We start from the raw sequence: 27,845 nt of genomic DNA, 5'->3' as shown, positions 1-27,845 counted from the left end.
TGTAAACAAAATGTCAGTTTATGGTGAGAGTGAGTGACTCGTTTGCGGAGTGCGCATCATCACCACCACAGCTCAGCTCAGCTCAGCTCCAGGACTCAGACGGAGCGAGCAGACGAGCCGATGCTGCAGTTGTGTTCAGAAAATGGCCGACAGATTTTCTAGGTTCAACGAAGAGCGTGATTTCCAGGTAATGTGCGGCAATTCAAGACACCCCTGCATGCCTTATAGCGCGTTTCGACGCTTCTTGACATGCATGCGGACTCAAACGGGACGAACAGCCCGGACACCACAGTGTATTTCGCTGTACATGTCCCCCTCGCTAGCACCGCAAGCTAACACGGCTAACGCCAGTTCGCTGCGGCGCTACAGGATTTAACTTCCCTCACGTCTCAGTGTTTGGCCGCGTTCTATACTTGACTCCTCTCGTTGAATGTGTACCTTAGCATTCGTTAATGGGACACTTTTAAACGACTGACTGTGAAATACACACCATCGTTTAATTTGCATGTTAGTGACCTTGGGTAGACTGGTTATTTATCGACATATGCTAACGATCGATAGCTAGCTAGCTCGCAGGTAGCAAATGCGAATGCACATTGGTTGAGCGTTAGCCTGAAACGGCTGTATCATGTTGACAGCAGTACTTCAACAGCTAGTTAGCACGAGTAAACTAACCCGGTCTGCTTCACTGGGTAAATCAATCGATTGCATTACACATAACGTCTGGGTTTACTACCGACTGAGTGGATTAAAACACACATTTGACACTTAAGATAACATATATTAAAAAAAATCCAGGCTTGCAACTAATAATTTCATTTTCGTAGTCGATTAATCTGTCGATTATTTTCTCGATTTATTGAGTAATTGTTTGGTCCATAAAATGTCAGAAAATGTTGAAAAATGCTGATCAGTGTTTCTCAAACCTGCAACATGTCTTGTTTTGTTCACAAACCAAAAGTGATTCAGTTTGAAAGATTTCTTTGTTTATGGAGTGAAGAAACTAAGCTGGAAAAAACTGATAACTTGTTATAATTCTTTAAAAAACACTCAAACCAAATACTCAATTAACTGATTAATTGTTTCAGCACTAACAAAATTCCTTGGTCACTCATTTGCTGCTTTTTCCTCCATGCTTTGCTTGTACCTCCATTTGATGGTCTTTCCCTGATAATTTTCTATGCTTTTCTCCTCTAAAGCATTTTATAAACAATAGCCATTTTCTAAATGAACATTGACATAATCTAGACCTGCAAGGATTAATCAATTAGGTGATCAACAGATAATCCCAAGCTACATTGTATAATAGTTATTTGTTGCACACAAAAGCAAACATGTTGTAAATGGATATTGGTGAGTTTGTCTTTGTCATATGATTTTAAGCCATATCAGGGCTATAAATAACAATTATTTTTGTCATCTAATAATCCGTTGATTATTTTTTCGATTAATCAAGTACTTGTTTGGTCAGAAAATCTTGAAAATGTTTGATCCGCATTTACCAAACCTGCAAATGATGATTTTCTCGAATGTCTTGTAAAAATATTCAGTTTTAATGATTTTTTTGTTATATGGAGCAAAAAAAACAGAGAGCTTGTTTTGATTATTAAAAAAACAACAAAAACCTTTTGATTTGACTTGTGGCCTCTTAAAACATCAGATGAAGTCAGCTTGGACTCCAGGAATGTCTTACTAGCATTTTATAAGATTTTCTGACATTTTGTAATAAAGTAAATAATCAGTGTTAATGGAAATGATCACATTTGTTGTGAACGAAAGCACTGAACTGTTGGAGCTCTTTATGCATTCTATTTCCAATGATATACACTTTGAATTGGAGGGATAGTTTAAGGAGAAGATGTGATCATCTGACTCGAATGTTAAGCTTAAAACACGTTTTAACTATACCATTGACTCTAAAACAGTGTAGACTGGACAAAGTAGGATGCTAACAATGTCCCTGTTTTGCTCCATGTGCTTGGGTTATTGATGAAATATACAAATCTCGCCTCCGTGGTGAGTTTGACATTTCTGTGTATTCCAAACATTAGTTGAGTCGCTGAATTTTACAACCATCTATGGGCTTCGAGTCCTTTCACATGTCTATCTGTAATCTCGGACCACACCCCGTAACAGTCAAACACAACATTAGCAGCTAGACCGCAAAACCAATTTGACGTGTATATTTTCTTACTTGGCTGGGTTTTTTTTTTCACCATGTCTTTCTTCATGGATAATTTGTGTCCTTCCTCTAAATCTCTCAGGGTGTCATTGCACAACCTCTTAAATGCATAAAAACATATTAACCCATCAAACAGGAATGCAACCCTGTGCGAATATAGACTTTTTGACATTGGTGGAAAAACACATCTGGCTGTACAAAAGAAGAATACTCTCTGGTAATGATGGTGTGAACTATTTTATGGCAGCATACGTGTGTCATACGTGTACAGTTTTCTATATATAGTGTAATTGCGAATACAATGATTACTTGTATCCGTTATCCAATTAAAGATCTAAAGTGCTATTTGTCTTGGTGTGACTTGTGAACTAAGTGGAATGTTGCTGTGTCAACAGTGATTTTTAGGCTGGGTCAGACTGAGGGTTTCGATGAGAAATTTAAATACAAACCTAAAGGGAGGCGCCTGTCTCGTTAAGCTCCTTAAGTCAACTTAAGTTTTGATAATTGATTAATTAGTTTGAGTGTTTTTTTGTTTTGTTTTTGTTTTTAGAGAATTAAAACAAGTTTTCTGATTTTTGAGTTTCTTAAGTCTGGTTTCTTTGCTCAACGAAATTATAAAACTGTTTTGGTTTGTGGACAAAACAACAATTCATAATTAAAATAATCATTAGTTGCAGCCCCATGCCCTATATTTTGAAGATAACATTTTCTTCTATAAGTAAGACTCACTTAATAATATGGGAATTGTTTCTGAACTCAGGAAGCAGGTGAAACTGGCTGGCATTAAACATTTTTGGTTCATATAACATGGGTTATTTTTGGTGTAATACAACACTGATGTATTAAAGTTGTGCTAAAAATGAAGAACATTACTCACTCTTTTTTTATTACATTGCAGTTGCTGTTTGCTTAACATTTAGTCTTGTATCTACTTGATCTACCTACGGAAATGTTGTGGTGAAATAGTGAGCTTATCAGACATGCTGTGAAACCCGTGGCAAGTTTAAACATGTGCAATAGGAGAAGTTTGTGTTATTGTTTTCTTCCCTCTACACCCACTGTGTTGGTGTCCAGTGGGAACTCAGTATTCGGCTCTTTTTTTATTGAGGTGAATTGCAGTGTGGTCTGAATGAGTCTGTTGAGCGCTGCTCCAGCTCAGCACAGTGGAGCTCTGTTTGTGAGAACTCTGTTGTGAAGGCATTCATATGCTCAGTATTCAGAAAGTTTCTCCCTGACTTCATGGTTAGAGCTGCCAAGTAACATAGCTCAGGAAACACCCACAGATGGTCTACCTAATATCCACTGCACAACCGGTCCAACAGCTTTGTTGATTTACATTGTTGTTGCAGCATTAGCATGTGGCTCATCTTAAGCTGCATAAACATACAATGGAATTCACGAGCAACCGCAGAATTGGCCAGCAGTAGCTATCTCGTTTCCCAATGTAGGGTGGAATGGAGCATCCAAATCACTGTTGTAGCACTAATGGGAATTTACTGTTTTACTGACCATCGAAGGTCAGAGAAATTAGGGCATTTCAGTGCAGCAGTGGTGTGATGTCTGTGTACCAGAATCAGGGGGTTGAGGAAGCCGCCAATAGCAATGAAAATACGAAGTCATTGTCTTGGGCATTGTGCTGATGCCACATAAGTGGTCTGGGCAGAAAGCGAGGAGGAGGACACATAGGAGGAGAGGGAGGAAGCCATTGATTTGTTCATAAATAAATCCACCTAATCCCTGGCTTCAGTCATGCTGATGCAGGGTCTTGTTTCATCTGAATTAATGACTGCCACCCTGGCATCAAATCGCCTTATTATTTTGAGATGATTTGAGTGTTTGCTTATCTCTACAAAGCCAGTCTCCCTAGAGAATATGTAAGGGTAAGTCCTCATGACCCAGCCCCATGGTATAATTGGTCTTCTCTGTTATCTATATAAACTGTAAGTAGACAAGGGCTATTTTTATTTTATTTATTTTTTGATAATTTAATTGTCAATTATTTTACCAATTAATTGATTGGTTGTTTTGCCTTCAAAATGCATAAAATGTTTTGAAATTGTTGCAGGTTATTTCAGTAATACAACCTTAAATGGGCAAAAGGGAATCTCTCATTGTCAGTGGTTACAAGCAGCTAGTTAAACAATAACACAGTGGCATGGACTGCTTTGGAACATGACATTTTTATGCTTGTGTGAAGGTCCAGAAAAAAAACAGGCGCACACCCATGACCTTTATCTCTCCTTTACTGCAGAAGTGAGGAAGCCATCTGTCTCGGAGCAGAAACAGCTCTACAAACACTCCTTTTTGGTTTACGTAGCAAACCCATTACTCACTCTTGTGTCTGTCCTACCCTGGGCATAGATTGAAACACAAATTCTCAGTTTTATATGAGTAAATATATGCTTCAGTTTCAGGAAACTAACAGCCTGAGGACGTTCTCCTCTTCAAAATGTACCCAAGAAATAAAGAGAAGCAAAGAAACTAAGTTGATGTTAAATTTTGGCTTTGATTTAAGCATAACTTAAAGGTGTAAAGATAGAGTTTATGACATTGAAAGTCATCATGTACTTTATATCTGTATTGTGTGCATTTTCAAATTAGGCAGTGAACCCATATATTAATTTTATTTCTGTTGGGCTTTTTACAAGTATAATCCAGAACACACATGTGATCATTATGGAAAAGATGTGGAATAATCATCAAACACACAGATTACTTTACTCCCATTGTGACAAACGTACATAAGTGTATTCAGTATTCGGCTCATGACATATTGACAGCTTGCAAAGGTCACTGATTCCAGCAACAGCTGAGACACTGACTTGTTTGTCTCTTGATTAACATATCTTATAGATTGTCTAATATAATTACCACAGACTTCCCCAGTCCTGTTTAGTTTGTGTAACTGACACATTTTCAGTGTGCCATTGTTTTTAAACACTGAAGTGATAGTAAAATAGTAAATGCTGAATTCTTCCTCCGTATCGGTTGTTACTGGAAAAAAAAGTTTACTTTCCTCATCCTTTAAACTGGTACTTTTTTTTACATTTTCAAGGCACAAATGAATTATTTTATTTGTTAGAATACCCTAAGATTTTTTTCAAGTCTTGTATTTGTTAATATATGACCTTTTTTGCTTCAAAAATCATCTTAAAGATCTTGATTATTTGTCAACAGCTTGTCATGCTGTTCAAGCCTATTATGATTCTAATATAAGATCATATGTGTGATGTGTCCCGCAGGGTGGGAATCACTTTGACCAGTATGAAGAGGGCCAGCTGGAGCTGGAGCAGGCGTCCTTGGACAAGCCCATCGAATCGGTAAGGCTGCATCCATCATCCCAAATCATTGGACCAGCTGTGAGAGTGGTTATGATTGGTCCAGGAAGAAATTTATTAAAAAAAAGAAATAAACACACACACACCTTTTTACTCCATTCATTCTGTCCATGTAGATGCATCCAGTGTTTTCCTGAACGCATCTGCCACGTAACCTGTAGAATCACTTGTCTCATGTCTATTAATACCCTTAAAGTCCCACCCACTTCCCATGTCCTCTGCCTACTCCATTTCTTGTGTGACAGTTAAAATGATTATGCATAAGCTAGATCTTTGTGTTTTTATGTAGAGCTTACTGATAAAAAAAAAGTTTTGTATGAGTCTCCCATTAGTCATTGTTAGTCATCTTAGCACTGAGATGACTCTGAAAGCACAAAGTGGATAAAGCACTGTTGTCAATAAGCTGTTATCGAAGCACTTAAGCAGTCTATGAATTTTAAACAACTCAGAAAAATCCGTATTTGGACATGACCAAATTGTATTACGCCATACACCTGCTTTGGCATACAGAGCTGTGCATTTTTGGTACCCTTCTATTCTGTGATCCAGCGGTGATCGACCCACACAACCTATATAAATATGAATTATTTTACACATCTTGAGACAAGAAACAAGTTTAAAATTGACGTAAAAAAAGTTAAAATGGAGTTTACAACACTGGATTGGAATGTTTTGCAGTGGCCCAAATATAAACATCATGCAGTGCTTATTCCACATCATTTAGCAAACAAGAGAGCACACATTAGATGGTATGAATGGCTACATTTGTGTTTGAGAGAGAGAGCGAGCGTGTGTGTCTATGTAGTTTTAGAATTCATGTGTTAGTGTATAGTGTTTGTGTCTATAGGACAGTTATCTTATTGTACACAACTTGGGGTGTTCGACATTTCTCTCCCGCAGCGAATTGGCCCCTATTAGCTAAGCAGCAATGACCCGGTTTGTATTTGCACGCTCTGCTTTCTTACTCCTATCTTTAGGGTCCTTGTAACGCTTCTCTGACTTTCTGTCTCTTTTTCTCTCTATCTCTCTCTCTCACTGTACATCTTTTCTCTCTATCTCTTAAAATCTATTTTTCTCTCTCTCTCTCGCTCCCTCCCTACTACACAGTTATTCGGTGTACAGTACCCTCTGTCATTCTGTGCTGGCATGGTGCTTGTGCAACTGGGACTGCATTTTTCGCTGATGAGGCACATCAATAATAGCGCAGGCAGCTCTTTTCTTTCTGTCCTTCCCCAGTCTCTCCACCCCCTCCATCTTCTGTCTCTGAGGCAGTGTGGTGAGCAGGCCCAAACTCCTCTTACCTCCACAGTGTCAGGTCACCTCTCCACAACGTTATGGATGTACTTTAATCACAGCCCATTAACAGCCAGGTATAAATCCAAATAAGGGCCTGCAGTTAAAATCAGACAAATGGGTCTCTTAATCTGTTCAGGTAAAGATCAATATATGCAAAAGGCATGTTTCTTCTACAGAAATAAGATATTTGACACATTATATACATGATTAACTTCCCAGTATCATAATTAATATGATTCTTTTAAGATTTTCAATCAAATGTCCCCCCGGTTTTTTTTAGAAAAAGACCAACAAGAGCATGAATGTGTGTTTCTCAGAGCTACAATCTGGTAAACCAAGAACTAAAACGTTTTATATCCTGGTCTAGTTTCAGTAATGATAAAGATCTCGCTTGCACACAAATATTCCACTGTGTGTAGGTGGTGGAGAGGGAGAAGGGAAATGGAGAGAAGTGGCCTGCTCACCTGGCTGGAGTGGCTCATTTACTCCTGCGCTATTATTCATGGAGGGGCACTGAGGGCCGCGCCGTAGCATCACACAGTTCCTCGCACATCAATGGAAAAACAGCCACATCAGAGGGGCCATCTCTGTGACTTAGTTTTACATTTCTCTTTGGAAAGTTTGTCCAAAAAAAGGATTTGGTAGGTTTTTAAAAAAAATCATTTGCAGCCAAACACATTTACCAATAATTAATTATGCTAATCCAGAAGACCACTTCAGCTCATCTGACAACATATTGTGTTGCATCAAGTGTATTTTTCTCACTAACAAAGTCAAAGTTCCTCTTTATATGATTTTTTTTTGAAAAGACATCTACGTAAGTTAAAAGCTTCATTGCAGTATTTTCTTTTTTAGAATTACCATAAACGCATAAAAGTTAATGTATGCCAGCTAAGCTTTGTAATATAGAGTACCTGAATTCATGCATTGAAAGATAAAACCGAGACAAACACACAGTGTTTTGTATATAATAATGTAAATAGAAACGCAGGACTGCTCTGCCTCTGTAATGTGACCTCTAATGTGGTGGGATTTGTGGCAGTTGTCCACATGTCTTCCATCTTGGAGCTGTTGGTAAATGCTTTGGCCCAGCATCTCAGAGCCCCTCCCTTGCCACTTATTGTGTGTGATTTATAGGCAGCTAGAGGTCTGTGGTACTTTATTGGGATCTTTTTCTTCTTTTCTCTCTTTCCTCTTTGGTCTTTTTTGCTCTTTCTCTCTAACATTGTTTTTGCATTGCATGTGTTAACTTGGTAGCATTCAGTGCTATTTCCTCTCAACACTGTCCTAATCGATACTGCAGTTTTCCCCCCTTTCAAAGCCATTCCTCCCATGTCTCCTGCTCCCTCCAACCCACCCTTCTCCCGTTCCTTCCCCTTACCTGACCTTCTCTCAGAGTGATATGCAGCGGGCAGCCTCAGAGCCACAGAAAGCACTCACACGCAACATAAATCAAATAAACATGTGGCCACAGGGAGTTAAATATCTTCATAACATGTTGTTTTGTAACGGAGGCTGAGCAGAACCTGGTCACATGAAGTACAGCAGCAAAAAGGGTCATTTTAGCTGTTAACACCTGCATTGACACAGTTGTTTGTCCCTTCATCCAATAGTTAAAGAACACATGGGAAAGGTCATACTCAACAACATGCTAGTGCTGGGTGGTATACTGGTTCATACTGAAAACCTGTATTCAGTATTTTATACTTTTTATGATGTGGATTTTGAATGTATGAATATGAAAAATGTTTGAGGGGGGACCCTTTTCACTGCAGCACCACAGAAATTAGCAATTTCAAGCAAGAATACATAGGTGATATACTTGCTCATGCGTACTGTTATATAGTGTGAAACCGTTGCAATTTTTAAAATTCAGTGATGTAAATTTTTGGTCATACCACCCAGCACTACTTTTTGTACTTTTTTAGTGAAACCCCAATTCTTTGATTATCTGCCATACAAGGGTTCAAGGTCATTATTTAGGCTGTTCAAACAAAAATGATAAACACACCAATAACATCTTAAAGCCTTCATCTGTACATCAGTCTGACCCCATGTAAAGGTAGTGGAAGAACTAGCGTTGAGTGCAAACAGAAATGGGACACCCCTTTACTTAACCTCGCTAAGCTTTTGCTTGGTGAATTGTTCTTCAGATTTATGAGGTAAGTATGCATTTTTAAGTTTTTATTAAAACTGACTCGCATATCTCTGTCTCATTTTCCCCATCACTTGTAATTTGTTAATCCCTCCACTTCAAGTCTGACACGTTTTCTGTCACCACGCTTTGCCGTAGCTGAGAAAGCAGAAACCAGGGAGCTGCATGAGTTTAGGAGGAGCAGCAGACAGAGCTGCTTCACCACCAGCTCATGCCAGAAGACATTCCTCAGGGACATGTGAAAGGATGATGAGTAACTACAGCAGCCCACTTCTTACAAGACCGATCCCTAAGGAGTCTGTCTATATTTGTTATTGAAAGAAAAAAAATCCTACATCTCTTAGTGTAGACAACCAGAAGATATTCATAGTCAGGTTAGGTTTTGTAATTTAAACCCCTTCCTTTTTAACAATATGAAACAAAGAAATATATTGTATTTACACACAAACACAAAAATGAATATGATTTCTAAATACTCTGAGGTCTCTTGGTGGGGTCCACTGCATATCCCTTCCTCTATCTATATGTTTTGCCATGCACTGCGCCAATGATGGCACAATGCACACTTTTACAAAACAACCCTCTCGTAGATCTTTTGTTCGGATAACATTTCCTACTTTTTTTTCTTTCTCTTGTATTAACACTCCATTGGTGGATTTATTGACATGCCTCCTTTTCTGTTTGTATACAGTATTATGTTTGTTTAAAAGCAGAGAGATTTGCATTTTTTAAGATCTAGAGAAGCTAGCAGAATTGCAGTTGAAAGCGTTTGGCCGGTTTCTTACGTTGTGTCACGTGTGACTGTTTTTTTGACAGCCCAGTATTTTAAAGCCAGGTTCGTATGGAAATGCCTTCACTCCACTTGCACTGCTGTTGGACTCGCCGTCGTTGCTTTCATCCGTCTGTCTGTCAGTTCTTTTGGTGCACTCATCTGTTGTTCAACATGCAGTCTGTGCTTCGTCTCCGCCCATTTTTCCTGAGCTCTTTTTGGACTGTTTTTCTTATTAGTATTAGCGATTGTGACTGGTGCCTCATCCAACCTGCATCCAATTTCAGCGATAGCATAAAATGTGAGCAATTTGGAAGTATAGCTTTCATCGTAAAACTCATCAGACCTCTAGCCAAGTATTTTTAATGATGCATTTTTATTTCCCTCCTTGCTCCAAACCTCAAGTTAATATGAATGTTTCTGTGCACCTTAATATTGCAGTATGGGACAGAAGCAATGCCCAATGTCAGTGGGAGGGGAGGCATTCACTGCAGCAAATTCTGCAGTGTTCTCTTTCACAGTTAAGTCAGGGGACATTTTGTCCACCAGGCAGACAGAAACAAACGTTTCTAGACACACAGTCTCTAATCCTACGATTAGGATCCTATGATCTATCCAGATACTGACGGGCAGGGACAAGTCGTACACACTGGTAGAATGATAATGCAGATGTCTGTGTTCGAGTTATGGACTGATAAAGGCAGTCCTCTCCCCACAATGCAAGGCCTAGCTCAGATTCCTCTCTTATCTCATTCCACAGTGGAAGGGATGTGACAGTTGAAGAGCTCAAACATCATGAAATGGAGGGGGGGACAAACCTCAACAGAAACAGGAAGTGTGACAGTTAACTCTCCCTCTATGGTATTGGAGGCAAACGTCACCTCAATGTTTTTGAATATGTTCAATTGATTCATCATGGTGAAGCACCACTTCATGGTTCTTACAACCAACATACTTTCAAAATGTTAAGTAGGGCAAAGAAAGGCAACAGTTCGCTCTGAAATAACAGGGGTTTAAATCAAAATGAGACTCAATTTTGTCCCAATTGAGACCTTGTTGGGCGGAGATGCAGCGTGTGCTGTGTGTGTGACTGCCACTCCCCTTCACATGCACTAACCCATACAAGCCCAGCTCACCTCCACCACCCTTCAAACTCACCTTCACCATGGCTCAGCCTGCTCTGTTCTGCCCCCGTGTCCTGACCTCCTCGTTTTTTTTTTGTCAAAGAGAACTAATTGAGCCCTGTTGAGCCATCACCTTCCTCTCTGTGCCTGATCCACCTGAGACTAACACAGTTGGAGTTCTGTTAACCCACCCTCCAGCCCTCCGTCCGCCCCACCTCTCTGTATGTGTACCATTCACAGTGCGCTACTAACACCGACGATCCTTTTTGTTAAATGCTCTTTAACAAAAAGCTGCATGCCGTTTTTTTTTCCAGTTTTGTTCCAACCCCCTCACTTTCTGTTTGTGAAAGTTGATGTCAATCTATTTGTGATTATAAATATCCTTTTATGTTTGGTTTGTATGTTTTTCGTAGAATGCAGCACTCTGGTGAATGTTAGACAAGCTTGGAATAGTTATAATCACAACAGAAAAAAAACCAAAATCACTGCTTATTAAGAAATCTCATTGTCTCCCGTTAATTTGTGCTTGACGATGTAATGTAGTGTGTAGTGGTGGGACGGTCTTGCATTTCACTCGGTGTTTTTATTTTTTTGTTGTTGACCCACACTAGTGATACCAGTCTCAGACATACCCATTGGGCCCCCACGGTGTACTAGGAATTCCTCTTGTGTATGTTTCTTGCACTCCTCTTTAGCCTCTATGATTCATTAACATTTGCCTGGTTTTGCCCATATTATTGTCATTATGGTGTGTTAACACTAAATATGAAGTGAGTTTTTTTGAGCAATGAGATTACTCACAAAGGCAGTGCAAAGATGTGAATAGACACAGATTTCATGTCGAGCAACACGAAACACATAAACATTTAATGATGTGAAAATCGCACCATTCGCTCTTCTTTCTGAAAGAATTAGTGTGCAACATGTGGAAGGGTATATTGGTAGATATAAGTTAAATAACTTTAGAACAAACTGGAAGGCAGCATTACACCTCTCAGTGTACAGCCTGCTTGAAATGATGTCCTTCAGGCAAAGGCACAAGTCCAAATGCCCAAACCAGCCAGAGTATGCATTTCCCACATTCAGCATCACAGCACAACAGCCTTTCTGGCATGTGAAGTCCACATTGTCCTCCGTTTGTTACATTCTGCAGGCTTGAATGTTAAAGCAACTGTGCATAAAGTTATGTGATGTAACTATATTGCAGTTAGTCTGTAAAGGTCATTATGTCTTTAGTATGTTTTGGAGGGTTATGCATGTTAACAGCATGAATTCTTGGTTTAAGATGAAAAAAAAGCATGAATGTGGCTGGGAACAGACCGTTGAAAACGGAGCAGAGATGTTGGAGGTGTCCAAGAACATATACAATGGTTATTTCTAGTATATCTAATGGGGCTACATGCACACAATGTCTCCCTCTCTTCACCCACACCCCTCACATGTGCTTATTCTATCCACCCTGGGCCTTGTAATGGTAATCCAAGGCCCACTAGCTCCACTTCTGCCTCTTCCTCTCGCTGTATTTCTTTGTGACAGCTGCATACTTGTCATGGTGCTCCCCTTGTCATGGTTACGGAATCACAGCAAGCTTGGAGTTTCTGGTCTTCGTTTTTGTTAATGCAAGATTTCCATACCTGTTTTGTGTCCCGTTCTTTGTGTACTAAGATCTTGCTCTGTAGTGGTTCATATATATATGTATGCGTGTGATACATATATTACCCTGTCCTTCCTTCCTTCCTCCTCCACCTCTTAACTTCTCAGTTAGTGGATGTGACTTGTTATCTTTACCATCCTAAACACCCCCCCGAAATGCTCATGCCCAATTTCTTTGCCTTTAAAACTGCACTCCCATTACACAAAGGTGTCTTGTAGCTTACAGGCTACACTTAGCCTCATGTATTCATTATAGTGGAAAACCTATTCTTCCGCTCAGCGTCCCCTCCCTCTATCTCCCCAACCCAACCCTAACTACCACTCCTTGTACTGGAAGACACTGATGTAATATGCTGTAGGTGATGTGGATGACGATAATGATGATGGTGATGGTGGTGGTGGTTGTGCTGATGATGATAGTGTGATCTGAGTGTTTTTATTTTGTTTTGTTTGTTATTTTGACCCATGCCCACGGGGGAAAGCTCCTCTTATTATTGGAATATTTTTGGTTTTTTTCTCCTCTCTTCTCTCTGCTAGGATAACATCGGGCACCGACTGCTTCAGAAACATGGCTGGAAGCTCGGACAAGGCCTTGGCAAAACCATGCAGGGTAAGAACTTATTCTTTAGTACACTTATGTTCAATGTATGCTGGTGGTACTGTGCCACTACCTTATGCCATTTTCTCTCCCCTCATTGTTCCAGGGTTTGTTTTTTACTAGCAGTTTTTCTTTTCTCTTCACATCCTTTTCTCTGACCTTTCCCTTTGTATCTGTTACTGGGCAAAATGGATTATTATTTAAACAAAAAAACATCATTCCAGTTGTTCCTGCTGCTGTTCTGGAGCTCTGCAGGCAATGTAGAGGAATAAGCATGAGAGGAGGGACCCCAGGGGTTGGGAGGTAACAGAAGGGTATATTCATTTTCAGCTATTCTGAATAAAGTGGGTGTTTTCCCCTCCTAAGCACAGTGTAATTTGCTAAAGTTTTGTTTACATCCAGTTGTTTTGCCAATTATCTTTGAGAAATGGTGGTTTTGGAGTTTGGTGTGCTAGTATGTTTGCATTTTAGAGGACACTAATTGCTTCCCTTCTTCAGTTCTTTCTCTAAATCCCTGGATGGACACAAATGTTGGCTCTGATCAGTGTAGGTTGTTTGGTTTTAATCTCGAGTGTAAGCTAAATATTTGTTTCTCTTTTGAAACATGGGTATTTTCTCTTTGGGCAGTGTCGCACATAATGAGGAGCACATTGTTGCTTCTGGAAACACAGACACGGCTGCATTTTTGCAGGGACATGACACACTTGAATTATCAGGCAAATATGACGTATTCGCATTTGCTGTCTTGTCCCAGTGGAATAAAACTGGGCCAACTCAAAGCCGGGTCTAGTTGTGAGAGACTGTTCAGATTTTGTCCTTAGGTCTTATAAGATTTATAATACCTGCCTCTTTTTGAACATCTTAAGTTCAATTTTGTGGGTGTTGCCTTTCAATTCAACTCAGGGTTGTCCTAAAAAATTGTTACCTTCACATTCATGGTACAATAGACTTTGTAAAATGGCCACTATCCCTTATATTAGCCCATCAAAGGTAAAATAGATACTAACTTTTCATATTAGAACGAACCCTTGTGCAGTGACTTTGCATCAATTAAACGTTTGATAACATTTATCTGTTACTCCACCTTAAGTGGTCAAACTATTTCATTGTTTCATTGGTACCTTCAACAACTAACTTGGTCTGGATCTAATCATTGATGATACCATAGTCTGTGTCCACTCTCAGCATGGTGAGTGATGCACAACTGAAAGCATATTACAGGGCTCTAGAGTGTGGCCAGAAATCTTGCCACACTGGTGCATCTAACATTTGCAGAGTTTATCATATGCACCAGTGCAACCAATGCAAAATGTTAGTACAGAGCTCTGCATTAAATAAGTTCTATACTGTCCAGAAAGCTCCTTTAAAACCATATATTTTGTGGAGGTAGCTCTCTTTGGATGACCAGGTTATTGACTTGCTGTAAGAGGCAGAAGGCTCGACACAGCTGAATGTTTGGATTCATCTTGGCTAACGCCAAGTTCCTCATTAGCTCTACTCTGCTGTGCTCAAAGGCTCATTGGCTCAGAGGCAGTGGTGCAGAGGCCTGGCATGTTTCCACTGAGCCTCTCTTCCTGTCTCTTCACTTGCTTTTCTTTCATCAATATCCCCATTCTCTCTGTCTGTCTTACTTTCACTCTCGCTCCATAGCCTCACCCTTGCCTGCACTCTCCAGAGAGGGTGATGTATGGCATTGCAGATGAGTGACATCATCACTGACAATCTAATGAATCATTGCATTCTAAAAGCTTGTTTTTCCACATATTTTTTTTGGCATTTAGTCCTGTCTACCTCCTGCAGCATGTCCTTTTCTGTCCTCTTGGACCATCCCATTCTAACTGCAGATGTACCAGATACGTTTATGTTTCTCTTGTGCACTTGTTTCTGACCTCTTTGTCTCTTTTGGTCGCTCAGTTAGTACTCTCCTTGTAAACCCAGCGGTAACATCTGTACTCAATATGAGCAGTTTAATGAGAAACACCACTCATTCTGCAAAAACAAGTTTCCTGCACACACCCAAACTCTGAACAAGTCATAGCCCCAGATCTGTAAGAGCCTGTGCAGAATGAGCAAACTAAGCAAGTTATTAAATACACAAGGAGAATTAAAAATGCTGCAATCTGTGCTTAGACTCGGGCTTTAGAACTGTGTGTTCATGTTCTTGGGAATGAGAATTTGAAAATTCAACAGAAAGAAAGGAGAGTTTCTTTGTATGCTTGAAACACTGCCCTGCAGATGGTGACATCTTATCCAATGAATCATGTTAAATGTTCTAAGACAAAAGGAGTACCACAGGGAGGACATGCTCCTGTGTTTGCTTGTAAGTGGTGTGAGATTTGTTTGCTACACTATGGAAAAGGTCTAAAAGGGGTATTCCTGTAAACCACATGTACTGTATCTTGATTCATATCTGCTCTCCATATTTAGACGGTAAATTGTTGATTTATGTATTGGTTAGCTTCCAGAGACCACAGATCTGATGACTGGCTGTTAAGCTGTGTCTTTGCTGCCCTAGCGTCTCTCGTTCATGCACATATATGGTCTTGCTTCCTCGTGTCATCTCATAGGTATTCTCAGCTTGACCGTGGCCAGGGACCAGAGTAGGCTAAGGGAGCTGCTTCAATCTGGGCAGTGTGACAAGTGCACGTATGCGAACAGCGCTGCACAAACTTCTTAGCTTCACATTAGATAGTCTGTCGTTGTTTTCCCCATCTGGCCTTGAACGGCTGAATATCACTCTGTTTGATGTGATAAGGATGTGTGTGCTCTGTGTGGCCAAGAGAACGTGTTGCAGGAGCTGACTGTGCTCGTTTTTGCCGCTGGCTCCACTGACATGTGGTTATATAAGCATTCTGCTTTGTGGGCAGATGAGACTGCGGCAAACTGTCCAGTTGTTGTGTAGGAATTAATGGCCCAGTGTTGGTGCCCACTATCTCTGCTTAAATTACCTAATGCTCTCAGGAGTAGGCTCACAGCACAGTTGCACTCTTGCATCAAATCCAAGTCTGCTGGATGATGATTATAATCTTACTCTCCTTTCCTGTCCTACTTGCCAGAAGAGAAGGTTTTTTGAATTTTAAAGTGAAAGCATTGTGTCCCCTTTTTAAGTTTTCACTGTATTGACTTTGTTCTTATTCTTCTTTTGTCCTTTTTGCCCCTTTTTAGGTAAGGTTTGTTGGATCCCCTCTGTATGTCAGTATGTGTGTGTGTGGGTGTGTTTTCTTTCTCCCACTCTGCAGTTGACCTCATTATAACACCCCTTTTACAGTTTACTGTAGGCTAATGGCCTCTGTCAGCTTCTTCCTCTTTGCTGCATAATCACTAAACCTTTATTTCAATCTGCACAAGAGTAAAGTGTTTGATTTGAACAAAAAACAAAACAAATCCATTAAAATCAAAGCAGATTTAGGAAGCCGTGATTCCATCGAATCCCTTAGAATCATCATCTCCACGTATTTTAGATTTTTTTTTCCTCTTTGAGTTTCCGTGGCTGCTGTCGGGTATCTGATTGGCTGTAACCACGGCTCAGACTGTGAATGGCTTGCAGAGTAGACAAGTTTTCTCCCCTCTGCTTGTTTGCCTGTTTCTACCTCCAAACCTGTTAAACTTGTGTGAATGTGTGTGGTCATTATGTGGGACTGAGACGTGTGTGTCCATTACTGACCGGGCATTAGAGTCAACTTACAGGGAAAGCCTCACCACCTTTCTATACCCCGAATGTCTCTGTCCCCACAGTTACATGCTCCCATCTCCCCCCCCCCTGTTTCTTTGCCCATCCTGCACAGCATGTTTGTCCCAGAGGTGCAACCCTGCCTGCCCCAAACACTCACACTCACCTGGGGTTTTAAGCAGTGTTGGAGGTAACGCACTGAACTACTAGTTTCACATTACAAGCAGATGCACAGTTCACATTAATAAGTTTACTTTAGTAAAATGAAAACAAAATGCTCTTTCATAGCAAAGCAGAACCCACTCTAAGCACTGCTTAAAGCCTTTCTGGCTCTTTCCGTCAGGTACATTTCATGTGTGTCATGTGTCCACTTGTTCCGAGGTTAAGCACATCCCAAAACAAGCTTGGTGGCTTTAGGCTAGCGAGGAAATAAAAGAATCACAGGGAGAATTGCTAACTGGGCTGACAAGCATTTGCAAGGCAAAAAAGCTCAAAGGGGGGGAAAATGGTAGCTGTCCCCAGTGGCATTTCATCATCTCAGACTAGATCTATTTAAAAGGGCACACATGTTTTCCTGTACCACTGTTTGATACACTCCCTTTCTTCCTCAAACTGATTGAGTGATAGTTTTTTTTTTACTTATTCCACCCCAACACAGCTACTTGCTTAACTAAGAAACTGCTAGTTGGTTTGTTTAAAAAACAAAAACAAGAAAAACAATATAGGATTATGGGATGTGGGAGTTTAGGGGCCTGGGGACTGCGACCAGTGGTTGAGAGAGAGTGGTGAGAGGAAATCCCTGTAAGCACTTAGCCCTGAGTGAAGGGATGAGGGGGGTGTGGGGGTGATACCCTGAAACCCCTCTGGTAATGAACCCTTTTAACCCCCAACCTCCCCACACACATACAACCACACTCCCGAACCCCACCCACCCTTCTCTATGTGCCTCAATCTTCCTGCTTAACCAATTGGTGTTTCTTTTTTACAGCGATTTGATCCTGCCCATGTTGTGCTGATGGTAAACTTAGTGGTAAATGTTATTTTATCCCCCAATTGAATTGTTTTCTTTTCAAATTTTGTTTTGATTTCTCCCATTTTGTTTTCCATTTTCCTCTCATCAGAGCACCAATGCTACATAGGCTGTCAATTCTTTCTGTATTAGTCCTCATTCTGCTGCTTGTGTATTATCATGCGTATGTATTACTCTTAGAACATTGTCATTTTGTTTGTTTTCAGTTTTTTTTTAAAAACCTTGTGATTCACACCCTGTGATTTAGACGCACATTGTTTTTGTCTGGTCCCTTTGTGTTCCACTGGAATGGGTTATGTGGAAGTATTGTCACTGTGTTTAACGATTGGTGATAGTTTGGGATGACTGTAATTGTTCATTAATCTTTAATTCGAGGCCTGACTCTTGACTCCTGACAGACAGACAGACCACTGCAGTGGCTGACTAACCGACCAAACTCTGTTTTTAGTTTCACTTCTCCTCTGCTGTTGGGCAAAAGGCATGAACACACATGTCTTATGATCTCAGTTTCTCCTCTCACATCCTTTATGGAGTAAAACCTCCACAATTGTGCAATCAGAGCTAGGTTTAACTGTTACGGACATTCACGCAGAAGACAGACACTGCAGTGGGACTGAGAGTCCAGGCAGGCCACTATATGTTACACTGTCGATGCATCTATGATTTCACAATTAATATGTCATTGGGCTGCGACAACTAAATTTATATACAAGGAATGAGGCACATATTAAATCCAAATTATATTCTTGCCCTTCTCTGTCCAGGAAGGTAAGAATACCAGGAAGTAAAATAATAATTTAGCTAATGATAATAACAACAACAATAATAATAATGAAAGTAATAATAATAATAACAATAATAATGCATGTTTGTGTGCTGTTTTTGCATTAGCTGCCTTGTTTTTCTTTCTAATTGAGAAGTCAATTTGGTTAGAAATGGAAACTTGACTGTAGCCTAGTAATTACAGAAATTCCATACGCCCAATGGTATATATTTAAAATTGATTCATGGAAAAAAAAACTTGACTTGAATATGTGGTAGGAAAAAAAACTGAAACCAAACTGAATTGATAATAACTATCAGTAAGATGGATTATTGTATCTGGCTGGCAACAGGAGCAGCAGATTAGTCCAAATTCTTTTTATGCCTTTTGTTTTGAAATTCCCATGTCTATCTGTCTTGTCTGTCCTCCCATTCCTTCTCCCCATACCCATGTTTTACCAGGTAAGTATCCCCCATCCCTTGCACTGTCACCATGGCGATACCTGGCCTGTGACGTCACTCTGCTGTAGTTCAGTGCTTGTGTCCTTTTTTATTTTTTTTATTTTACTCTTTGTCTTTATCTCTGCTTTGTTTGGCTGATTATGAGTGGATTAAGCAGTTCTGTGTCAATCTCCAAAGTAGTTTTGATTTGTATATATTTTATACCTTTAATGTTTCATTCTGTTCTTTTTTTTTTGGTTGTCTTTGGTTTGTTTATTTTTCTACAGTTAATTTTCTTCTGATCTAGCTCTTTTCACAGCTTACATAACATAGCTTAAGTAAACAAAACAAACTGATCTTTAAGCTCCAGTTTTGAGTTTTGGGCCTGGGACAAGGGAACATATTTGGACGTTAGGACATCGAAAGGGGCAGGGGACAATTTGCAAGGGTCAGCCAGTCTGAAGACAGTTTAGAAGATGTCATACAGTAGTCTTTAGATAATAGTGGGAGGCTTTGTTTCCCTCATGAAGGATGTCGCAGTGGCACTCGGTGAGCTCAGCTTCACAGGCAGCTGCTGCCGTTGCTGCTCCCTTTAGACATGCGTATACACACACACACACACACACACACACACTGCAACATCACCCACAGTCCCTTGAGCTTTAGCGTCCTTGATAAACTTGGCAATCTGGTTTAACAGGACTGCAGCAATGAACAGGTGGAGGAGGGGTAGAGAGCAGCATAACTACACTGAAGCGGTATTGAAATAGGTTGGCGTAAAGCTGACGTGTTTGTTTTTCTAGTAAGACAGAGACTTGTAGCTAAACAACCCGGATGCCCTTTACTTCACCTAATTCCACAAATAGCACTGTCAGTACAGCAAATTCAAACAAAAATCATAATGCAAATCAGCAGCCAGCTCAAATGAAAGAGGAGATAAATTGGTCTGTAATTGTTGGCTGCAGTAAGCTGTGAGAATGGCTGGTGTTTGGTTCACTGTAGCTTTCTGGTCTCTTTGCACTTCAAGGCAAAATTCTCTAACCCCAGCACCCTATGCTCTAAAAGCAGGCTGTCTTCGAGCTGACCCTCCGTCCCGGTCTCAGAAACTCACCTAGTCTTTTCTCTGTCTCTTCTCCCCCAGGACGCACCGACCCTGTGCCCATTATCCTCAAATATGATGTCATGGGAATGGGCCGGATGGAAATGGAGGTAAGGAGCCATCTATTTTATTGCTTGACTTGATGGGCAATTTGTTTTGGCATTGGACCAACCTCGTTCAAAATCAGTTCAACCTAACCTCCAAACATTTGTGTCACAATTAAGATTACATACATTACAACCAGATGTCAGTGAGAACTTGCAATTTACCCATAACAAGATACACAGTGTGCACTGTGATTTTTTTTTCTCAGTCAGTTTACGTTTTAGCACATCTTTGCTGTGGGTTCTAATGTTTTAACTCCATCAGAGTTACCAGATGCATACATGAGGGGTGGATACTGGTCAGGATGATTGCCGTCTTATACGGAGATGATGATTTTGTGTGGGTTGAGCGATTGATAGGATTATTTCCTGTACACAATGTGTTAGCTGCTAGACCTTAGACAGCCCAGAGTAAGGATCCCACCATCATTTTATGCACTGACCTCTTGTAATTACAACTTAAGCCTGCAGAGGCTGCTGCTATCCCTGCTTAGTGGAAGTTACTCACCCTGGTGACCCCAAAACCCAATTTGAAATGAAAAGGCTTTGTTACAGATAATACTGTAGGTAAGGTGAAAATACAGCTGGTTCATGTCCAGTACCTGAAAATGCCTCTCAAAATGCCAAACGTTTAGCATTTTGTCACATTTTTGGTTCAGTATCATTGATCATAAGGAGGATTTGTGTGTCTGTGACAAAGTGTTCCTGCAATCCGTAATAAACTAAGCATCAATAAACTGTGTGCCTCTGACACATGTAGACAAGCACCGGGAAGACAAACTGAGATTACCATAGCTTGTGTGGCTTAGATGCAAACCATTTGGGAAACGCTGACACCACAGAATAATATTCTATTCACTGTTGTTAAAAACATCAAAATGGGGCAGGTGCTGTGGATTCAGAAGTGATTTGCTTGCCGTTTCTTTTCTTTCCCTTTTAGCTTGACTATGCAGAGGATGCCACAGAGAAGAGAAGGGTGCTCGAAGTGGAGAAAGAGGATACAGAGGAACTGCGGCAAAAATACAAGGTGAGGCTCCGCAGTCATGTTAATGTGATGTAAATTTGTGTTTGTTCACACTCTCCTGAAGTGGAAATTGACACACTTTTTCTTCCACTTTTTACAGGACCAGGTGGAAAAGGAGAAAGCCATTGCAAAGGCTCTGGAAGACCTGAGAGCCAATTTCTACTGTGAGCTATGTGACAAACAGTACACCAAGCACCAGGAATTTGACAACCACATTAACTCCTATGACCACGCTCACAAACAGGTACTGTTCACTTTCATTTCTGTTCCTTTATTATTGGACATCTGTATGCCTATGAAACTTGAAAAATGATGAGATCCTGATGTTTGTTTTTCTGTATCGTGTCTTGTTTATTACAGAGGCTCAAAGAGCTGAAGCAGAGAGAGTTTGCTCGTAATGTGTCGTCGCGTTCCAGGAAAGGCGGAAAGAAGCAGGAAAAGATGCTGCGCAGACTGCACGAGCTGGCAGAGCAGAGGAAACATCAGGACTGGTAAGACTTTACTTCTGCAGTGCCCTCTGCTGGCTTGCCTGCAGGATTCATTTCACTAAGACCATGTATTAAACCAGATGTGTGATTATTTGTTATTTCGTTTTCATAAAAGGTCAAAATGTAAAAGAGCTTAAATTTAACTTTAAAAAAGACGGTCAAACACATCAAGCATTTTATTATCCACAACCCATATCACATTGGTATCATGCTTCTGTGTTTCAGTACTCCAGGGAGTGGGCCCATGTTCAAAACTACCACAGTTGCTGTTGATGGAGAGAAGGCAGAAGATGGTGACATCATGACACCTGAGAACCCTGTCTTGCCGATGGTGGCAGAGAGTACCCTGGAAGGACCAATCACGGACAAAGCTGGGCAAGCCTCCCCGAAACTTACTTCTGCCATCAGCTTCTCTTTGGGAAAGAACAGCTCCTCATCTCCAACCCCGAGTGGCGCATCCAAAGTCAGCGTGTCCTTCTCATTTGCCAAGAAAGCCCCGGTAAAGCTAGAGACAGCAGCTGCAGTGTTTGCTGATCACGGTGAGGAGGCTGTGGAAGAAGAGGAGAGCCAGGAGGGGGAAAAGGCTGGAAGTCAAGAGGAGGCATCTGTCTGTGGAACAGAGAGTCCCAAGGGAGCATCAGAAGGAGGTGAAGGAGGGGAGGTTGTTATTGTGGCAGGGACAGAAGAGGTGCAGCAGCCTGATGATGGAGGCTCTCTGGCCTCCACCCTCAACAAACTTAAGATGATGATGAAAAAGGAGGAAGGATATGCTGGACAGGAGCCTCAGTATTATCACTATATACCTCCAGCTCACTGCCGGGTAAAACCTCACTTCCAGTTTTTGCTGTTCATGAAGGCCTCTGACCAGTGTCCGAGCAAAGAGGAGGAAGACGAGGAAGAGGAAGGTATGGAGGAGAAAAAGGTTGAAGATAACCCTGAAGAGGCAGAAGCCACTGTCACTGATTGTAATACTGAACAAGAACAAGAACAAGAACAAGACAACACCTCTTCAACCCCTAAGTCTGAGCCAACTCCTCCATCACCTAAAGTGACGGAAGAGGTCTCCTCATGTGCAGCAGACCCAGCTTCCACAGAACCCTCTCCACCTGCACAAAAAGCAGAGACCACACAGGAAACTGTGGATTCTAACTTAGGCCCGAAAATCCCCACTGGTCCCTTCTTCCCAGTTCTTAGCAAAGATGAGAGCACTACCTTGCAGTGGCCCTCCGAGCTTCTTGAATTCACAAAAGCTCAGCCTTCTTTGTCTTACAGCTGCAATCCCCTCTACTTTGACTTCAAGCTGTCCCGCAACAAAGGAGTGCGTGGCGGGAAAACCACAAAGTCCCCCAAGCCCGAGGAATCTGATGGCAAGGGACAAGAAGTACCGATTTCAACAGCCGAAGTAGACGCTACTACGAAACCCAGGACCAGCACGGACAAAGATAAGCCGATGATAAAGGGAGAAACTGGGCAATTGGGAGGTGATGATTCAAAGCCTGCAACTGGCAGCAGTAGTGCAAAGAAAAAAAAGAAAAAGAAGAAGCACAAGAAGTCTGCCAAGCACTCAAAACGTAAAGACAAAGAAAAGGGAGCAACAGAAGATGCAGAAGGAGAGACAGAGGTATCGCAAGAAAAGCCCAAAAAGAAGAAAAAACACAAACGGAAGAAGAGTAAAAACAAAGCTCCTGATCATGAAGAGGCAACAGGTGATGACAAAGCAAAACCAAAGTCTGACGACAAAGCCATTTCATCCTCTGTCCAAGTGACGACAGGAGGCGGAGGAGCGGCTGGAAATACAGGTACAGAACCGGGAAAGAGGAAACGAGCTAATAAAGAAGTGCCTTGTAAATCCGGAGCAGAGGAAGGAGGAATCAAAAAAAGTAGTGAGAAGACCAACACAGATGAGCATAGTGGCACCAAGCGACAAAAGACAGAGTCGAGTGCATCTCAAAGTGCCTCCTGCTCCACCTCAGCCCAGAAGAGTCCTGGTCCCGGCAGACCTCCCAGCAGTGAGAGTGAGGAAGAAGGAGGCTCCAACACGCAACGCTCACGCCATCACAGGTCAAGTCCCCGGGATCAACGCCGCCACCATAGTGAGGAATCACGGCGGTCCTGCAGTCGTTCATCAAGGCGAGGGGAAAGACGGGGCAGCAGTCGTCGGCGCCATCGTGGCCAAACCTCCCGTAGTCACTCTTACTCCAGCAGCTCTGAACGCTCCTCAGCGGGCAGCAGTGCCTACAGCCACCGTAGCCGCAGCTACTCTGACAGCTACAGTGACTACAGCACAGAGGGTCGCAGGCGGCGGCGCTCCAAACGTTCATCAGACTCCGAATATGAGCGGCGGGGAAGCCGGGGACGAAGACGATCGAGGCGACACCAGTACTCTTCTTCATCCTCAGACGACTCCCGCTCACGTTCACGCAGCTACAGCCGCAGAAAAAGGCACAGGCGGCACCACCGGAGCAGCTCGAGAAGCTCCAGCAGCTGGAGCCGCAGCACCAGCGCAAGATCCTGGAGGCGTAGCTACAGCCGAAGCCGCAGCTCTGCCAGCCGCTCCTCCAGTTCAGCCAAAGGCTCGCCTCAGAGACGAGGCGCCAGAGGTCGAGGCGACAGCGACACTAATCGCAGAGATTTCATCCGCTCACGGATCTACCGCTCCCAGTCTCCACGATCATCGACATCTCGAGGCCTTAACCGCAACAGCCATTCATCCAGCTCGCAGGGTCTGAGGCCAAGTGGGACCAGGGGAGATGCAGGGGAACATAAAAACACCCTTACTGCACGCCAACTTCTCGAGAAGGTTCAGTCTAAAAAGAGTTCTGATGATTCTGCCACTGGAACAAAGTCTGGTATTAAGATCAAAGACCCACCACAGGGTTTCTTTGGTCCCAAACTACCCCCGACCCTGGGAAGTAAAGCCATGCTTCCACTTTTTGGTAAGCTGCAGGCAGGGAAGAAACCGTTGATTCCCTTAACCAGGCCAGATGAAGGTGACAAATCAGGTGCAGGGAAAGATTCTGAAGCTGACAGAGAGGTCATCTTGGTAGAACCTATTAGAGAGTTCCCTCCTCCACCACCACCTCCAGCTCCACCTGTCCAAAAGGTTGAGGAAGCCCCTCAGACCACAGTTGTACAAGAAGAGATGCAGCACCCTACTACAGAAGCCCAAGTGCAGCAAGAACCCCGTCCACTGTTTGAACAGGACCCCACCATGATGATGCCTCAGTACCAAGGAGAGCCAGGACAGGAACCCCCGCAGAACCCTATGATGGAGTCCCTCATGCCAGAAATGCAGCAACAGCAGCAGCCTCAAATGCATGCCTACCCCGCTTATCCTCCGCCCAACCTGGAGGAGGATGGCATGGAGGCAGAGGAGGATGGACTGGCTCCGCTGGAGAGTCAGCCCATTACATTCACACCTGAGGAGATGGAGAAATACAGCAAGCTGCAGCAGGCCGCACAGCAGCACATCCAGCAGCAGCTTTTAGCCAAGCAAGTCAAGACGTTTCCCTCCGCTGCTGCCGCTGCAGCGGCCGCGGCCGCAGCGGCCGCCAACCTGGCCCCGGCTCCGCCCCCGCCAGCTCTGCAGCAGATCCACATCCAACAGCCAACTGTGTCCATGGCCTCCGGCACATCAATCACCACAGTGCAACATGCTATCCTGCAGCACCATGCTGCTGCCATGGGCATACACCCAGCACACCCCCATCACCCACACCCCGCACACGCTCAGTTGGCCCAGGTTCACCATATTCCCCAGCACCACCTGACCCCCATCTCCCTGTCTCCTCTAGGCCACAGCCTTGGTCCCTCTCTGGGACACTCACTGGGTCACGCCGGACTGATTCCTGCCCACCCGACAGCCTTCCTCTCTGGCCAGCCTATACATATTATCCCAGCCTCCGCACTTCACCACACACCTTTAGCTCTTCACCACGTCCCACATACCGCCCTCTACCCCACGCTGTTCACACCCCGGCCCTCGCAGGCCGCCGCAGCTGCGGCACTCCAGCTCCACCCACTCCTACACCCAATCTTTTCAGGGCAGGACCTCCAGCACCCACCTAATCATGGCTCATGACTGTTGAGAAGAAATGCAAGTTTAAATCGCAGATTTCGTTGAAAAGACTTTAACCCAAACTTTTCGGTTTGGTCTTTTTAGATAAAGTCTTGACAGGAAGCTCATCAAACCACCATTTTTTCCTAATGGCCTACACAGCGCAGTGAAGTTGTAGCCACAAAGTGGTGCCGCCTGTGTTGGCTTTATAAGCGACACAAAGACTTTTTTTTCCCTTCATGGTTTTTCCTGCATTTTTAAGGCAGGACGTCAGTTTAAAGTCACTGGTTTATATTCCCTCTCAGGGGCGGGGGATATTAACAAGAACCCAGGTTTTTTGTTGACAAATCAGAGAAACCACTGGAGCTTTGTTTTTGTTGGTGTTCCACGTTAAAATATTATCAGTTTTTGCTTACTTCGGTAGCCAAAGAGACGTTTGACGGCTGATGCTGAAAGCCAAATCCTGTCAGAGGAGGAGGAGGAGGAGGTGTTGTTACTAGAGTCAAACAGCTTCAACTAATGTTAACGTCACACATACTATTTCATATTTACTGATGTTTCTTTGTGTTCTCACATGACTACTCGCTTTCTGTTGGATCCCTCTCTTCCTAAGCTAATTTTTACTGCAGTGTCTTGTACATATATCAGTGTGTAATGTGAAGAATCCCACCCAGTGATAATCATATGTAATTACAGCCACGTCCCAATCAACACGACATCGTCACTTACGAACCCCCCCCCGGCTCCTAAAGCCAAGGGGAAATGTGATGTAGGGGGTGTTAAAGTCCCCCCGATGCTCAGAGGCAAAGCTCCCGCTCTCTGTGGTGAGGGTACACCTGAATGAATTGCACTGAAATCTGTACATCAAGATGGTGCTTTTGCACCATGTAACAATAAGATTGTGGTATACTGCAATAACTGTATTTTTTTTCTTCTGTTTTTAAATTATTTTCCAAAATGCCCTTCAGGAGAAGGGTTGTTTGTTTTTGTTTGTTTGTTTGTTTTTCTTTTGTGTAATTTTGTAAATAAAACTGCTGTAGATTAACCTATTAACGTTGTAGAAGGTTGACACTGTTGTTGGGGGGGAAACAGAAAAAGAAGTTTGATGGAGGGGAAGATCTATGAAAAAAAAAAAGAAAAGAAAAAGACGCCCATGTATTTTACTGAGGACTATTTCTAAGCCGACCCTGGCTGAGATGGAGAAGGATTAGTGCACAGAAGCGACTCTGTATTTTTTAAAGATCTAACTCTGTTTCAGCAAATAAAATCTTGAGTTCAATTGTCCCTAATTTTTTTGTTTAATGGAATTCACGTGGAGGTCTGAAATAGAAACTCTCTCTCACAATCTCCTGAGGCTTCATCCACACGGAAAACAGAACTTCTATTTTGTTCTTAAAAACGTTTCCGTAAACACAGCATTGTTTAAAAAACCTCAAACACACAAACCCTCCAAAACGACTGCAAATGCTGTAGTATATAGACCAGACCTGTGTGTGGCGCTGTCATGCTGCCACAGAAATACACTACAAATTGAGAGCACATGGAACACGAGCATAAAGTTAGCAGAGTTAAGAGTTTGGTTAGAAGAAGTTAGAGAAGTGTGGCTGTGACCTGTTTTTCCAAAGTTCTGTATTCGTTGTGTACATGAAGATTTGTAGATTTTTTTCACTTTGGGACCTGTGTGTCAGGGCTCCCAAAACACCCGTTCCAATGTGGACAAAAATAAAACCCCAAAACGATACGAAACTATAGCAGATTCTCCTAAAACCTGTCCTTGTCTGTATGGGCCCTGAGGTGAAAGTGATGTTGTGTTATATAAGCGTCAATATTTACTAAATCTGAAAACTAAACCACAATATGTGTTTCTTGAATTATTGCCAAGGAGTGCTCTCTGTAACCATGGTTTCCAACCTGAGGTCCAAGTCCTCCTCAGGGTGGCGCCAGAGATCACATTAAATTTAGAAAATCACAATCTCACACTTTAAATCTATTAAGCTATTTATATCCAACATCTCTGTGACCTCTGAACTTCTGTGACTATCTCATCAGGTCACT

The 27,845-nt window shown here is 42.3% G+C and overlaps 1 protein-coding gene across 4 annotated transcripts; it reads left to right on the top strand.

Annotated features, from left to right (window-relative positions):
• The first annotated feature begins 77 nt into the window (after nt 1-77).
• Nucleotides 78-27,074, top strand: gpatch8 (G patch domain containing 8). 4 transcript variants are annotated; one of them, XM_044050637.1, is made up of 8 exons: nt 78-187; nt 5,425-5,502; nt 13,055-13,127; nt 20,160-20,227; nt 21,162-21,248; nt 21,346-21,489; nt 21,606-21,736; nt 21,959-27,074. In XM_044050637.1, exons 1-8 carry the CDS (start codon nt 143-145, stop codon nt 25,812-25,814), a joined length of 4,482 nt encoding a protein of 1,493 aa, XP_043906572.1. In that variant the 5' UTR covers nt 78-142; the 3' UTR covers nt 25,815-27,074. The 4 variants fall into 4 exon arrangements, with proteins under 4 accessions (XP_043906572.1, XP_043906573.1, XP_043906575.1 ...); XM_044050638.1 differs by lacking the exons at nt 78-187; nt 5,425-5,502 and adding an exon at nt 7,100-9,806; XM_044050640.1 differs by lacking the exons at nt 78-187; nt 5,425-5,502 and adding an exon at nt 17,774-17,815 and having other exon boundaries at nt 12,291-13,127.
• The last annotated feature ends 771 nt before the right edge of the window (nt 27,075-27,845 follow it).

This window comes from Solea senegalensis, linkage group LG19, assembly GCF_019176455.1.
Source record: "Solea senegalensis isolate Sse05_10M linkage group LG19, IFAPA_SoseM_1, whole genome shotgun sequence".
Taxonomy (NCBI): domain Eukaryota; kingdom Metazoa; phylum Chordata; class Actinopteri; order Pleuronectiformes; family Soleidae; genus Solea; species Solea senegalensis.
This window is presented reverse-complemented; position numbering and strand designations above follow the sequence as displayed.